At 37.1% G+C, this 14113-nt stretch overlaps 1 protein-coding gene across 1 annotated transcript in view; it reads left to right on the top strand.

The window, feature by feature from the left end:
• Grm7 (glutamate metabotropic receptor 7) overlaps window positions 1-14113 on the top strand; it is a 787913-nt gene that overhangs the window by 530992 nt on the left and 242808 nt on the right. Inside the window, exon 5 of the mRNA XM_035448802.1 lies at window positions 13506-13646. Within this exon, the coding sequence (XP_035304693.1) occupies window positions 13506-13646 (141 nt within the window). The remainder of the gene's footprint in view (window positions 1-13505; window positions 13647-14113) is intronic.

Here is a 14113-nt window from a genome sequence, read left to right as displayed (position 1 = left end):
TGAATCCTTCCATGAGGGATCTACAAAGGTCTGTCATATCATTTGGAACAGGACCTACACCCTCCCCATGTGCCTAGGCTGAGGGAATATCCTTCTATATGGAGTGGGCTCCCAAAGTCCATTTGTGTACTAGGGATAAATAGGGATCCACTACCAGAGGCCCTGTAGATTTCCCAGGCTTCCTAACTGACACCAATGTTTAGGGGGTCTCGATCAGTCCTATGCTGGTTTCCCAGCCATCAGGCTGGGTTCCATGGGCTCCCACTTATATTTAACTTATATTTAAATTTAGAAGTGAAGGCAACTTTAAAATATGTAAGTTTGATTAATTTAGCAGCATTTATAATTAAGTGTATTTTAGCAGCTATAGTTCTTTACTCAGCCATCAAGCAATTTAAAGACAACATTATAGCATGTAGTATCTAGACTCTCTGTGTATTTTCCATCTTTATGTGAAATTTTTATGACTCTATTTTTAATTTTTTTTTTATTTTCTGAGACAAGGTTTACTGTGAAATTTTTTCTGTCCTGGAATTTACTCTGTACACCAGGTTCACCTTGAAATCATAGACATTTGATTGCCTCTCCTCCTGAGTGCCACCATACCCAGCTATTTCATTTATTTTTTCCTTTCTCTCCTAAGCCTATGCATATTTTTCTTTACTATAAATCTTCATGTTTTTACAATGATATGAGTCTTATCTGGTCACTATCACCAGCTGTTTGCTAAAAGAGCTGGTTTTTGTTGCTTACGTAAATCAGGACTCTTCTGAGCCTCTGCATGTTTCTCAATGCCTGGGAAACAGAGTTCACCTGAGAAAATGCTGCTACCATGAAGCTGTGCTTGCCTCTGTTCTTTTGTTTCTTTTTTTTCATTATTTTTATTTTATTCTTTTATTAGGAACAAGCTTGCTTCACATGTCAATGCCTTCTCCCACCCTTTTTAAGTTCTTGTGAGATTGTAATTGGTAGTTCTTATGCCCCACGTTGTAGGCACCATTATTATATTATATTATATTAATTATAAGCTGTTGGCCGGTGACTAAGATTACTTATTGGCTACCTCTGTCTTAAGTATTAACACATAACTACTAATATATGTATTTCTACAAGGTCTTATCTTACTGAGAATGCCAGACTCATGTGTCCTCTCCTCCTGGAATCACATGGCAACCTTACTACACTACACTTACTACACTTACAACCTTACTACAGAATCCTCCTTGTCCCCTAGTCCCACCTATCTTGTTTCCCTATTGGCCAACGGTGTTTTATCCCTCAACCAATAAGAGAAACTTTTTTTTTTGGGGGGGGAAGATTTCTCCTGTCAGCATTCATTTACCTAAAGCAATCACAAACATTTGTCTTATTTAACCAGTGATTCTCTCACTGGACACCAATCAGTTTTGTCTCTCACACGACACTTAGTAATGTTTGTAAATTTTTTGATTGCCACACCTTGTGGCAATCACATGAGGAGACTAGGAATGCCACCAACCACAGGCATTTTGTGGTCACTGAATGAAAAGTATTAGGGTTGATTGATTCTAATTTAAAGAGACTGAAATGAGTCATATCAGACATAACCAACACTGCATTGGCCCAAGTTATAGGGATTCCTCACCTTATAATTTAAGGAAAATTTGGAGAAGTGAAAAGATTGAACAAATGTATAATCACTATCTTTACATTTTTTAAGGTTACATTTTGATACCAAATATATGCTAAGAATTTTTTAAATGATTGGATTGACTCATACATATTACTTTTTATTTCTTTGACAGAATACCTGATATGATCAATTTCATGGATTAAAGGTATATTTTCAGATCATAGTTTCAGAGGGCTTTCAGTTTATTGTGGCAGGGTAGACAGGTTTTGGCGTCTTGATCTGGTGCAGTGGGAACAAAACAGTAGGTAGGATTCAGAAAGAGCAGACCAAAACCAGAATCAATTATAATCTTTAAAGATTTCCCCAAGTAACTTACCTCTGCCAGGTAGACCCTAATGACTCTACAACATTATAAAATAGCACCACCCTGTGAAGATCAAGTATTCAAGCTCTTCATCAGCCTGCAGGGACCATTTAAGAGTCAAATCATAACAAAAAATCTGCAGAAATTTAGAAACCACTTAGAGTATGTGGCTCAGAATGTCCAGCTCATTAGTATTTACTGAGTGGCTGCTATGTGCTAAAAATATTTGTAGAAGTTTCAGGTGAGCCACAGTTCAGTCCACTGAAATGAAACTTTGAAAGTAAACCATGAACAACACATGGTGTGGTTGGGATGGGTTGAGACAGGGTTTCCCTCTGTAACAACCCCAGCTGTCCTGAAACTTGTTTTGTAGACCAAACTGGCCTCGAACTCACAGAGATCAACCTTCTCTGCCTCCCAAGTGCTGGGATTATAAGTGTGTGCCACCACTGCCCAGTTATGAACATCACCTTTATCATGGAAATATATTAGTTTTGTCTTCTTCAATACTGTGCCCAGGAGGCATTCTCAAAAAGCATACAAGCCGATTTTAGCTCATTGCATCCATGTGTTTCAATATAACAGAAGGTATACCTAATACATGATAAATATCTGTGATGGGAAATTTGTATACAAAATGTGACAGACTGCAGCAAGATCATTTTCTCAAGGAGTCTTCCCATTGGATGGGGAGTTGAGAATGCAGTGGTTGGGATGATCCCCAAGCTGGCTCTGTTGTTAGGAGGATTATTGTTAAAGAAAAATGAAAGCACATTTACTTTAAAATGCAGTTTTCAAGAAATTGCTGTGATCACTTAAACCTAGGAGCCCTTGTGATTACTCAAGGTCACATGTCCTTGAGGCTAAACATAGGTACTACTGATCTAAGACTAGACGTGGTGATTTCATACTAGTGTAAATGTTATACAAGACAAAAAAATATTTTTCTATAACCACATCACTCAGCAAATGTGAAATACCCTCCCAGTGCTACAGGTGTGTTCTTTCCCAGTACATCTATATTTATTCTTTTATGAGTTGTCATGTGCTCATTGCCCAAATAGCAATAATAATAACCAACTAGTATGTAGTTAGTAACAATTATAATAATGTATTTTATAATTTTAGCCCAGTGTACTAATTAAAAAAAAAACTTTCAGTAAACATTAGTCAGATGGACATTACTGTCTTTATTTGTTTTCTTACCTACTAAATGCTGAAAGTATCTCAATGACAGGGAATATGTATTCTGCTTTCAGATTCTCTCTAACATTATGCCTCTTGATTTAATTAATCTCTGCTATAGTTAATTACTCTATCAAACTATTTTCCGATTATATCCAAGGCACGCTTAAAATTTGTGGGACAAAGAAGCCACCTGTGCTGAGTGAAATGCAAATGCATTTCCTCTGGTAATATAACTGAGATGGGTAGTAATTCCAGCCACAGCCTGTGCCTGTGACTGTCATTAAACTCTTGTCTGGCACTCTGCATGCTCCACAGAGGGAAAGAAACTGATCAGTAGGACAGAAGTCCAAACAATAATGTCCATATTTTATTGTGAAAAATGTTATATCTGAGGCAAGACCTTATTATTTAATGTTACCATATTCTTTGGCCACCATGGCCACCACATTGCTCACTGAAGTACAGAAAGCAAATTATTTCTACCAACAGTATTCCTTGTTGAAAGAAAAGCTAGGATAGCTACCTCTGAACTAAGGGGCTATACACTGAATTTGATCACTCTCAACAATAAATACTGAGTAGAATTTCTCCATCTTCAATACCATATCTTAAGGTCATTGCTTTCCAACCCATATTGATCCATCTTGATGAGATTGAGAAAAGTATGAATATATGTATCAGCACATGTGTGGAACTTAGGAACCTCTCTCCCACCTATTAATATTGTCTGTATCTCACTTTATGGCAGTCTCTTTGAGAGCAAGATCTGTATCTGATCATATATCAACATTAACTGCAGATCTGCAATTGGGAATACAGACATACAATGGGATGTTCCAAAGGTAAAATAGAATGGTGGATTCACTCTAAGAACAAAGGGATATCTTGTAGAATCAAGAGCAAGGTACACAGCAGGATATTGGAAATGGACTACAATCATGAACTGCAAGACCCTTTGCACCCTACCTACATCACTCTTCTCATTTGGTATCAAGTGAGAATTAATCCATTCTCACTTGAAGAAAATGTCTTCTTTCCAGAACATGTGGCTGCCATCTGCATGTCTTGAGTTTACAAGTTCATGTACAAAAGCAAACAAACAAAAACCAAGCAATGTTAGTTGACCGGAACTTCCTTACTACTGATTTCAACTTACCAGGCAAGTGAATTTGACCGGGAGCAGATGTTCACCTCTATGTTAGTAGTTCTATTGCATTCATTCAAAACTGTTCACAAGGACCTAGAAAATATGATAATTAAATAGAATTTGTTATAAAAGTGTTAATGTCATGAGTTCAGCACAGTTCACCTTTTACAAAACTCAGAGAAATATGCCCTTCCCTAAAATATATTAGTATTTCAGGTTGGAGGAGATGAAATGATATGAATTTCCTTCTCAAACTTAGGATCCATTAACTGAAGACATTAACTTACAAGAATGTCCATTCACAGCTTGATTTTACATTTCTATCATGTATTTTCATCAACTAGTCATACATACACTGAAAAATAACACTTAAACTTGAAGGATTTAGGAGCTGCTGCTACATCACATCATGATTAAAATACTGGAGAAATTAACAAGCGGTTTGAAATGATACTGTAAATATAAAGTATCATATCATTCCTATATTTTCAGAAACCCTTTTACTTTTAAGTCATTTTTAGTTTTTGAAAATTTCATACATGTATAAAACATACCTTGATCATATCTAACCCCCATTTCAACTCTGACAATCTCTCTTCCAATTTTATGCCCTCTAAAAACAAGCAATACAACAACAACAAAAAGAAAACAACTGTCATTTAAGCTCATATGGCCACAAATGTCAGGTCATCCATGAAACATGAGTAACTTACCAGTAGCCACAGCTCCAAAGAAAAGTATCTCTCCCTCTAGCAACCATCAACTGCCAGGTGCTCCCTAACCAGAGGAAAAGTCTCAAGAATCCCTCTTTCTTCTGTGATGGACATTTTAATTGGCTTGAACTTGTGAAAGTCTTATGCATGAAAGCTATGTATGATTTTCTTAGCCATAGACTTTTAACACACGGTATCAAGTTTGAATTTTCTCTATAGAACAGGCTCAAATCCTATCAAGAGAACAGTTTTTTATTCCCATACTATTGCAGGTATTGTACCAGTGGGCCCATCTTCCTGGTAGGTTGATATTACATCATGCAGAATCCAGTAATGAGTAAGACTGGCGGTGTCGTTTATTTCCCCAGCAGCTTTCTAGCATGAAGAATACTATCCATCAGGGGGAGAGTTTCCTGTTCAGTTCAAGATTGACTTCTTTGTGTTGTGCAACTCCTCAGCAACAGAGTCTTATCATCTACTTTTACTAACCCACTAAGAGCAATGATAATAGGCTATATTGCTGTGAATATATCTGGGAACTCCTTGACCAAAAATTCTTCTGCTGAATTGCCATACATTAATCACCCATGTTTCTTTTCTTAATATTTGTGTTACTGAATTTTTTCTTATCCTTTTATTTTTATTAGAAACAAGCTTCTTTTACATGTCAATTCCATTTTGCTCTCCCTCTCCTTCTCCCCTACCCTCCACCCTCCATCCCAACCCCTTTGTGCTTCCCCTGGGGGTGAGGCCTTCCATGGGGTATCTTCAAAGTCTGTCATATCATTTGGAGCAGAGCCTAGACCCTCCCTCATGTGTCTAGGCTGAGAGAGTATCCGTCTATGTGGAGAGGGCTTCCAAAGTGAATTCGTACACTAGGAATAAATACTGATTCACTAACAGAGGCTCCATTGATTGCCTAGACCTCCAAACTGACTGTTTCTAGCCCAGGGGGTCTGGAACAGTCCTATGCTGCCTTCCAAGCTATCAGTCTGGGGTCCATGAGCAACCTTGTTCAGGTCAGCTGTCCCTGTATCACCAGCGTTTCTATGAGGTTTTGGTTTTCCTTCAAGTATCCCCTTTTTAGGCTTGAATGTGCCAATTCCTTCTTTCAAAATATTACTGTTTGTTAGTTTTCCTCCCTCACAATTTAGGCAGTGGAAGAATGTGTGATCAGAAAGAAAATGAAATATAATTTTGGATAAAATCCCTTGGGTTGTTATAGATGTTTGATTATGTAAGTTTAGATGTTCAGCTTATAAAAAACTTCTGGCTGCTGAGACATTTTTAGAGCAGAGTACAAAATGAAGATGGTAACCAGGCAACATGGTTCTTGTACTGTTATTAAAAATAAAATGTGTAGCTCTACCATGTATAATGATTCTCTGGCCTTTGATGTGTTGTTTTTCTCTTGGGCAAATAGGCAGATCCTATATGCTCAAATGATCAATAATTTTCCATTTAAAATTCATTATCTTGTTAGATTGTGTTTGCTAGAGGATTTACAGAAATAAACCAGTCAAGATAATTTGATATTATTCTTAAAACTGTGTTCAAAGATGTAGCATAAAATTATATAATTCTTTACTCAATCTATCACACAAACAAAAATTCAATGCTTGGTCATTAAGATGAAATCTCATTTGAACAAATATGAACATTTCCCAAACACCAATATATTCCGGATTAAAATTTTGGCAAGTTTTTATACCATGAAAAACATTTTTGAAAACACTCTGTCAAAATGCAATCACCTATGACAAACATTCATCATCAATGTCCATTACTTGTTATCATAATCACTATATATAATATATACATGTGCATGAAGAATCACATGCTCAGATTAGAAGATTTCATCTTCTGTGTCTCAGGTAGACTTTCTGCAGTTCTCACAGGACTATGTATAAAGAATGCTTGAATGGCTTAAATTGTGTTATGTTTTAGAGTATTGGATTGTCAAGTCTGTCTGTGTAGCCACACTACCTGGGAAGTAAAAGTCTCATGTATTTGAATCACCAGCAGGTGCTCTGATTTAATTGATGTGGTTTTGAATCAAAGAATAGGTGAATTCTTTTTACAAATGCCATATATTATCCTAGCATGTATACAGGGAATTGAACTGCTGCTGTTCTAGACAAATACATGGGGCACTTACCTTGAGTAGATGAGGGGATAAGTCCTCAAAAGAAGGACTCCAGACAAGCTGCTGTTTGTAGGTTGTTGAAAGGTTGTCCTTAGAGAGGCATCCAGAGATATCAGATCTTGGTAAACACAGCTCTAAATATCCAAACCCCACTCTCTTTGGAAGGCAGATCTTGTTTCAGAGGTACCTTGTGAGGCTCCATATGTAGTTGTCAATAATAAATGTTATCTAGCTCAGTCTTTGAGCAAAGCTCCAATCTGGAAACTTGGAGTCAGATTTTTTTGTTTCTGAACATTGAACAAATAGTAGCAGCTAACATGGGGTGTTCAAGTTAGAGACAGAAGAGAAAAAACAGTGGTAGATTCTGGATCCATTTTTGTTTATATTTGTGTGAGTGTGTGTGTGTGTGTGTGTGTGTGTGTGTGTGTGTGTGTGTGTGTGTGTGTGTTGGGGTCTCTGTGTGGGTATCTGCACATAAGAGTCAGTGGAGGAATGACTTCTCTTCAGATACCCCAGAGTCCCAGTTTTTAGGCAGTTATGTCCCCCCCACTTTGGGTGCGTACAAGAGCAGTATGCACTTAACCACTGAAACATCACTCCAGCCCCCAAATCTTGATTTTGCAAAATTGTCTATTTATTTGTTTATATAAATAAAAGGAGATTATTTTAGTCCACTTGTCAATCTTTTCATTTTCAGTAATGCTGATACATCCACTCTTGTAATTTTGTATAAGAAAGTATAGCTTTGAGTTGCAGGTGTACCACCAGAAAACTCTTCTCCAGGAATCATCTTGATCCTCCAGCAGTCACAACCATAAATTATCCTGAGCTCTTTTGAGTTCTATGGGGAATAAAAGTCATTGTAATATAAATAATAATTCAGAACTACTAATGAATAAACAATCTTTGCAGCATACACTACTGTCCCTAAATGTCAGAAAGGCTGACATATAACAAATAACACATCATGAAGACAGGGAACAGACTACATTAGGTGAAAATACCATGGTCTTTGCCTTATGACTTTTCAAGAGTTGTTAACATACTACATTTCAGGAGAACAGAGAAAAGTGTGGTTATACAAAATACATCCCCCAAAAGCATTTGGACTGAAGCTCTGGGCATAGTAAGCTATCTTAAGTGTATCACTATTAATTAACTTTTATATTTGAGCATAATATTTGTAAATAGTAAGTTTGTAATAATAATTTCTTGGGAACATACATTCTTACTAAGAATAGCTCATCCACTTTTGCATTAAATTTAGTTTCCTACAAACTTAAACTGTAAAGGAGGAGAGACCACAGTGGTAACACTGATTTTCAGGATTTATTATTCATGCCTGCTATGCTAGTGGAAAGCAGTTACATGAATATGCTTAGTATGCACAGTTCATATACAGTAATGAATTATTAATAGATTATATCTGTGAAATGTTTGCATAGAAACCAAAATTACCTTGTCTTAGAGAGTGGCCACTCTACAAAGCTTTAATACTTGAAGAAGGATAAATATCATATGGAATCTGCAGATAATGTTGGAAAAATGTACCCATACCCACCTTTCTCTTCTCTTTCTATGTGATTGTCTCCTATAAGGAATCAATGAATATATAAGCAAACACTAAAGAAATGAAATTATATCATTTGTGACAACATGAATTGGAGGTCATTGTGTTAGTTGAAATAAGCCAAACAGTAATTTCAGTCATGCATGTATTATTCAAAAGTTACTATTTTTGCTAATTGGAACTAGAATGATGATCATGTCAGCAGACATTAGGAATGCGGTAGTTTTTAAGAATAATGTTGCATAGCTTACTTTCTTTGCCTCATCCATAAACATTTCCCAAGGGTTGTTTGTTCTTTGTGGAATAATCTCCATTGCAATAACTCTTGTTTGCTCAAAAGTCATGGCTACTTGCCACCAGTCTCATCAGAAGACAGCCAAAGAATTTCTAGGTGCATCTCTGTCTAGCTTTATTCCATGAGTTACAATCCTTTAACTTAACTTACTTTTGTTAAACTTCACAGAAATGAAAATTAGAAAGGCAGATTTTAGTTGAGTGCAGACTTTGACCTATAGCCCTGAAAATCAATATAAGAATATGCAGGCATGGGTGGAACCAAGAAGAGAGCCATGTCAATAAAACTCCATAACATCTGAGTCAAGGAAGCAGGAAACCCCCACCCCACCAGTTCTTACAACCATGTGATTAACAGTCATCTCCAAAGACAGCTTCCAAATCACTGACTCTAGTTCACAGTTGTCTACTTGAGGTTTCCCAAGATATCTTGTGGATTAGATAATGAGAAAGCATGAGATCACTTCCCTAACCCCCTCCAAATTGATGATTGTTAGATCACTGAAAGAAGGGCTTTGTTTCCTTACAGATGCTAAAGGCTACCTTATTTTCAATTATATTATATTCCCATCCCTGTCTTTGTTCCTTTTGTTGTGTTTCAGGGGTATGGTTTCATTTCTTCTGTGACAGGTCCCCTTGTCTTTTATCCCAGGGAATTTAGAATTACTTAATCATAGCATTCCAGTATAGTTAGCTCTCCTCTTCTTTCTTTCTGCTCCCCCACCCTCAAGGAATCATGCATGCTTCCTCTTTTTTTCTCAGAACATCAGCACCCTTGTGCATTCTCATATGACCTGTAAAGTAATTTATATTTGTGTTTACTTGTTTGTGTAGCTATTATAACTCTAGATTGCCACTCCACCTTGTAAAGAGTTGTTATCTGAGTGTATAAATATGGATGGCTTTTCTGTTTTAATATATCTTGATGCTTTCCTATGTTCCTTACATTTTTATTGGTTAAATCAAGCATTTTATTCAAAACATCAAACTTGATTTTTTTCTCTTTGCAATGGCACTTAAACACAGCTCAGGACTCAGCATAATTGCACTGAAGGAAAAGAGATGCACCTTCTAAGTTACAATACCCCATATCCATCTGTAAATACAAGATGCGAGCATGAACTCCTGATTTTCCAGAGGATCTGGGTTTCATTTTGAAACCCACGTAACACTTCAGATATTGTGCACTTTGGTAAGCAAGGTGTTCTTTAAACACCAGCACAGGCTTCTTGATCTGGAAGCAAGAGAGTGAGAAGAGCTAAGAACCCATGCACTTGGGGTGTAAAGTTGGAAGCTCTAGTGTTGCTTGCCACTTGGGCTTATAAGGATGTTCCTTGAACTGCAATGCACTCCTGGAGTTGAAAACCTAGCATTCTTAGCTGCTGTATATTTCAGGTGTATTAAATGACATGTAAATCCTTCTTCTGTCCTGTGACCTGCAAATGACACCCTGATAGTAGTCCTCATATTCCCCTTTAGTGAGATATTCCTTTTCCCTTTAACTAGAAGGTCTACCTCCTGTCCCTCCAGGTGGTGCATGAGGGTCATCTTCATCTCCTCATTTCAAAGAGGACAGAACCAGGTTAGAACAGTTTGTCATGCCTGTTGAAGTTCTGCTCCTTCTCCCACATGTGTAGAATTAACATGCCAAATGATGGCAGTTCTGCTAAACATGTACCAGTGGGACATTGCTTCAGACCAACCTAGAAAGGAACTTAACAAATGATATTCATCTACTCAACCAAAGGAACAAATTCACACAAAGAATTCCATCTGCTTCATGTAAAAGAATGACAGTTTTCCTTTAACAAAACTTTGATTATGTTTCCTTTGAATCAAAACTGTGGGACTTGGTGCCTTGGGTTACATTTTAAAACTCAGGTAATATTCTTAATTGTACTGATATATGTTCAGATCATGTTTCTTCTGAATTTTAATAGAGACAGTGAGAAGTCTCATTTCACACACAAGCGGTGGGGGGGGTGGAGAAGGAAGGAGCCCGGTTATTAGTTATTCTAATATCTGATTCTATCCCTAAGTCTCTACCTTACCTGGGTCACTAAACCTCTTATATTAAGTGTCCTATTTCTAATGGAAGATAGGTAGAATCTTTTGGCAGACTATGGATAGGGACTTCAATGTGTAGGCAGAGGGGAGGCTTTGTCTCACCTCCATGTCAGAAACAACTTATGTGTTAGTAAAGAACACTACAAAGAGCACCTCACTAAAAGGGCTTGGATGGAAATGAATAGAGGGACCTAATAAGAATAAATTTGTCTTCTCTCATGAACTGATAAAAGGTGGAATTTGGTTGTCAGGTCCTGTAAAAAGCCTGATTCAGACAAGCAATAGCAGGGCATCAAGAAGAGCCTTGGTGGATGACACCATTTTATCTCTGTATCTGTCTTTTGGGCTTGTGTAAGAAGAACTGTTTTTTGAACCTGGGTTACCCCATCACTGTCAGACTACAAGACCATGTACTGAGTTGATTGTTTTCTCCATTCTGTCACATGACCACATAAATAATAGTTTATCTTCTGTTAGTTGAACAACCAGTTTCCCTTGCAGTACTAATTCTCTCATAATGTGACATCTTCTAGGAAAGAGATAAAAAAGCATGGTGTGTGGACCACAGCAAACACCATAGGACTTTTCTGGATCTTTGTTGGGCATGGGAATTTCCAGAAGATGAAAGAGAAAATGAAAATCCAGTTTCCCTTCTCTCTCAGTTAATCTGTTCTTCGTTTCCCTGATTAGCTGCCCAAATTATTATGACACCAAAATATAACCCTGGTTTGTAGAATATGTGACAGATAATGATGTTGGAGACCAGGCACTCTGATATCAAATTTTTCTGGATCTTCACTTCTGACTTTAAAGTATGACTCTAAGCAATATCCAGTGTAGCATTAATGTAACACCTAAAGAGAAAAATGTATGTAAAATGCTTTCTGCTTTTGTCACTGTAAACATTGACAGAATTTTTATGGACCATGGAAAAGATGGATACTTTAAGTATATGTTAGTAGTTCTACCTTCTCCTATGATTCTTGGTCTTAAACTTCCTAAATTTCTGTATTCTTCCTACTACCACTGATGGCACTGTGAAAAGTGACAGAAGGCATTGTGGAGAGTAATAGAAGGGGATGTTGTCAGCTTCATTTCTGGAAATAGAAAAAGGAATAAGCAATTCAAAGTGTGGACTTACATGTTTCTATGACATAGGGACATTAGAGGACCTGGCATTCAAGCCTAGTTCAGGTGATAGTCTGAGTCTAATCTTTGTTTCTTTCCTACTTTGATCCTCTCAAGACCTCATAGCTTCATTGTAATGTTTGAAGTTACCCGTTCCAGAAACAGCATCTAGAGAATTATATCGTACTTGGGCTCTTGAGTCTCTGCTAATGTGGATGTGCCATGAATAACCTCAAAGTGACAGGCTTATTTACCAATGGCTTGTCTAAAATCAAGTTTATTTCTCTTTTCACTAGGAAGCCAATTCCATGATGGGACAACACCAAAAGAAAAAGGCTTTGAAATTATTCTCACTGACCAGTATAGCTGAAATAGACAAGAATGTAGATGAGAGCATAATGGTTGACTTTGGACAGTCATGAATTTTTTCTAAGCTTTTGTTTTCTCATGTACCAAGTGAGAATAATGATAATAATTACTGCAGAGCCAGCTTTACAGTAAGCACAGAAACTAACAACTACCTGAAGATGAAAAAAGAAATATATTTATATCAGTAAATTCCCTTAATGCTACAACAAAAAACCTGACCAAAGAAAATTAAAGATCAGGAAGCTCACAGTTGGAGGGTAGAGCCCATTATGACATGAAAATTACAGAAGCAGGTATTTCAGGAGGCAGTTGGTCACACTCCATCCAGAGAAACAGACAGCAATGAGTGCTAGTGTTGAGCTTGCTCCATTCTTTTTATTCTGTTCAGAACACCAGCACATGAAATGGTCCTTCCCACAGTTTAAGTGGGTCTTCCTACCTTAACTAATCGAATAGAAATAATCGCCATTTCCCAGTGACTTCACCTACATGAGTCAAGACCCTCAAGCTGACAGCATTAATCATCAATCACTGTTGAAGACATTTGTCCCTGGTTTAGCTCACTAAAATGCAAACCATTTATTTATTTATAATTCCTAAGGTTTTCAATGTGGATTTCACAGTGAAAATAGTGTTTGTACACCACACCTCTTCCTTACTAATTGAATTAGAACCTATTTTATAGTTTAGCATGCCTGTGTGTGTGTGTGTGTGTGTGTGTGTGTGTGTGTGTGTGTGTGTGTGGGTGCACGGATGTGTGTGTATTTGATATTCATCCATCTATTCTATTGATGGACACAAGTATATAAATCTCCAACCTACCACTTGTTATTTTTCCTTTCATTCATTCTCCACATGGTTGTAGTAGTCTCTATGAGTTCTGACCTTCTCATTTAACTCTGTTTAGGGTTTGATGCTTACTTCACATCCCGCACACTTGAGAACAACAGGAGAAATGTATGGTTTGCTGAATACTGGGAAGAAAACTTCAACTGCAAGTTGACAATTAGTGGGTCCAAAAAGGAAGACACAGATCGCAAATGCACAGGTAATTTCATTCCCATTGTCCTCCTCTTGTGACTTTATATGACCAACATTGAGATGTCTGCATAGCTGACAGAAGGAAGCCTGGCTGGAGACAAATTGAAAAAGTAAATTGAATTTTACTAGATTGTTCAAAAAATAGATCAGGAGCATAACTCTTGCAGGTCAAGGGAAATAGAGACAAGAATGTATTCTTTTCTGCCTGTCCATCTCATTGTAATTGGCATTTCCACTGATCTTGGGATCTTGTTGCTCCAAACACTCTGGTTAATAAATACTAGCTTATGTTCTATACAGGAGAATGAAGTCATTTTCACAAAAACGAGAAACCCTAAGACATACCGTACCAGGACCAGTAGCAACTGTTACTATCATTAGTATATCTGATCCAGTTTATAGAATTCTTGAGATTAAAATAATAAAAATTGTTAATGATTTTCCTAATGTATAAGTGAGTCATTTGCTATTTAA

The sequence above is a fragment of the Cricetulus griseus genome, chromosome 8 (genome assembly GCF_003668045.3).
Source record: "Cricetulus griseus strain 17A/GY chromosome 8, alternate assembly CriGri-PICRH-1.0, whole genome shotgun sequence".
In the NCBI taxonomy this organism is placed as follows: Eukaryota; Metazoa; Chordata; class Mammalia; order Rodentia; family Cricetidae; genus Cricetulus; species Cricetulus griseus.
The sequence above is the reverse complement of the archived record's forward strand: the minus strand, read 5'-3'. Positions and strand labels throughout refer to the sequence as shown.